The following is a 1,782-nucleotide window of genomic DNA, read 5'->3' as shown; positions in this document are numbered from 1 at the left end:
CATTCAGAAAATGTTATTGAGGACTGAGATTACAGAACTTTTTTAGACGAAAATGTAACGTAACATGATATGTCAAAAAACAAACAGACAAAAAAAGCAATAAAACATTTTTTTATGTTTACAGAGAACGTTACCTGAACTTTAAGAAAACTTGCCGCTGCAAACATTACTTAAACATTGCATCGGTTACATTGTGACATTCTTGGAACGTTTTTAGAACCAAAGCTTGCTGGCCGGGTCAGCATTAACTCACCTGTAGCCGCTGTAATCAGGTGTGCAGCGTCTCTTCCTGAAGCGTCTGGAGTTTCCGCCACAGGCCGGCGTGCACAGACTCCACGGCTCCCAGCCCTCCCAGCTGCCCTTCACTGCAACACACACACACACACACACACACACACACACACACACAGAGAGAGAGCCTGTGATTGGCTGATGGTGAAGTTGATTGTTAAAGATAATCCATCCCACGAAAAAACTATTCAGGACCAGTCTCAATAGTTGTGTGTGTGTGTGTGTGAGTGTGTGTACGTGTCTGTTACTGTTTATGTGTGTGTGTGTGTGTGTATATATATGTGTGTGTTTGTGTCACTGTTTATGTATGTGTGTGAGTGTGTGTGTGTGTGTGTGTGTGTGTGTGTGTGTTACCTTGTGTATGTGTGTGTCTGTTACTGTTTATGTGCGTGTGTGAGTGTATGTGTGTTTTATTGTTTATATATGTATTTGTGTGTGTGTGTGTGTGTGTGTGTGAGTGTGTGTGTCTGTTACTGTTTATGTGTGTGTGTGTGTGTGTGTGTGTATCACCCACGGTGACACCTGCTGACATCGTAGCAGACCCGTCTCTCGGTCAGGGCGTCCCCGTTGCAGATGGACCCGTTGTGTGCCCGGTGGAGACACTGGCGTTCTCGGGTCTGGCTCCCGCCGCGGTTCAGGCAGCGGATTTCTCTCGCACCAAACGGGAATTTACATGGCTTCCACGGCGACCACTCAGACCAGGTCCCGTCCACTGCAAACACACATCTGATTGGTCGGTTTGATCTGAGCGGACAGTCATGCAGTCAGAGACAGTTGTGCTGCGGGTACCTGGACAGTGGACATTTGTCCTACAGACGCTGGTCCGACGGCCCTCTCCAGGACACGACTGCCCGCCATGTTTGGGGGCGGGGCTGTCACACCTTCTGAGGGACACCTGAAGTCCCACCCCACAGGTAACTGGACAGGAAGAGAAGGGAGACCAAGAACCCCACCCTCCATTCACTGGGACAGAGACAGACAGAGAGACGGAGACAGTTATTGTTTCTAGGATGACACCTGGTGGGTGGGGCTCCTTATTGTTTACAAAAAGACGGAGACAGGGAGGGACGGACAGGTGTACCTGGGCAGTGAGGAAGGTGGCTGCAGATCTCTGTCGCTCTGGCGTCACCATGGCAACCTCTGCCGGGTGGGCTGGTCGAGGGGGCGGGGTTAGAGCAGGAGCGATGGCGAGACCTGGTGGGAGCTCGGCCTGCTGGGATACAGGAAGAGGAGCAATCGCTCCAACTGGACCAACCGGACCAGAACCCGTCCACTGACATGGGGACAGAGACACAGAGAGACAGACGGACAGAGAGAGAGAGAGGGACAGAGACACACAGAGACAGACGGACAGAGAGAGAGGGACAGAGACACGGAAAGACAGACGGACAGAGAGAGAGGGACAGAGACACGGAGAGACAGATGGACAGAGAGAGAGAGGGACAGAGACACAAACAGAGAGAAAGAAGGGACAGAGACCCAGACGGACAG

General features: G+C 51.3%; 1 protein-coding gene across 1 annotated transcript; it reads right to left on the bottom strand.

Annotated features, from left to right (window-relative positions):
* Window positions 1-234: 234 nt before the first annotated feature.
* LOC121964045 (properdin-like) lies at window positions 235-1,620 on the bottom strand. Its single transcript, XM_042514274.1, has 4 exons — window positions 1,373-1,620; window positions 1,081-1,254; window positions 806-1,003; window positions 235-365 (listed from the first exon to the last, which is right to left on the bottom strand). The coding sequence occupies exons 1-4, from the start codon at window positions 1,569-1,571 to the stop codon at window positions 250-252; spliced, it is 687 nt and encodes a 228-aa protein (XP_042370208.1). The 5' UTR covers window positions 1,572-1,620; the 3' UTR covers window positions 235-249.
* Window positions 1,621-1,782: the final 162 nt, after the last annotated feature.

Source organism: Plectropomus leopardus, unplaced genomic scaffold (genome assembly GCF_008729295.1).
Source record: "Plectropomus leopardus isolate mb unplaced genomic scaffold, YSFRI_Pleo_2.0 unplaced_scaffold13804, whole genome shotgun sequence".
In the NCBI taxonomy this organism is placed as follows: Eukaryota; Metazoa; Chordata; class Actinopteri; order Perciformes; family Serranidae; genus Plectropomus; species Plectropomus leopardus.
Note: the sequence above shows the minus strand (reverse complement) of the source record. Positions and strands in the feature narration are given on the sequence as shown.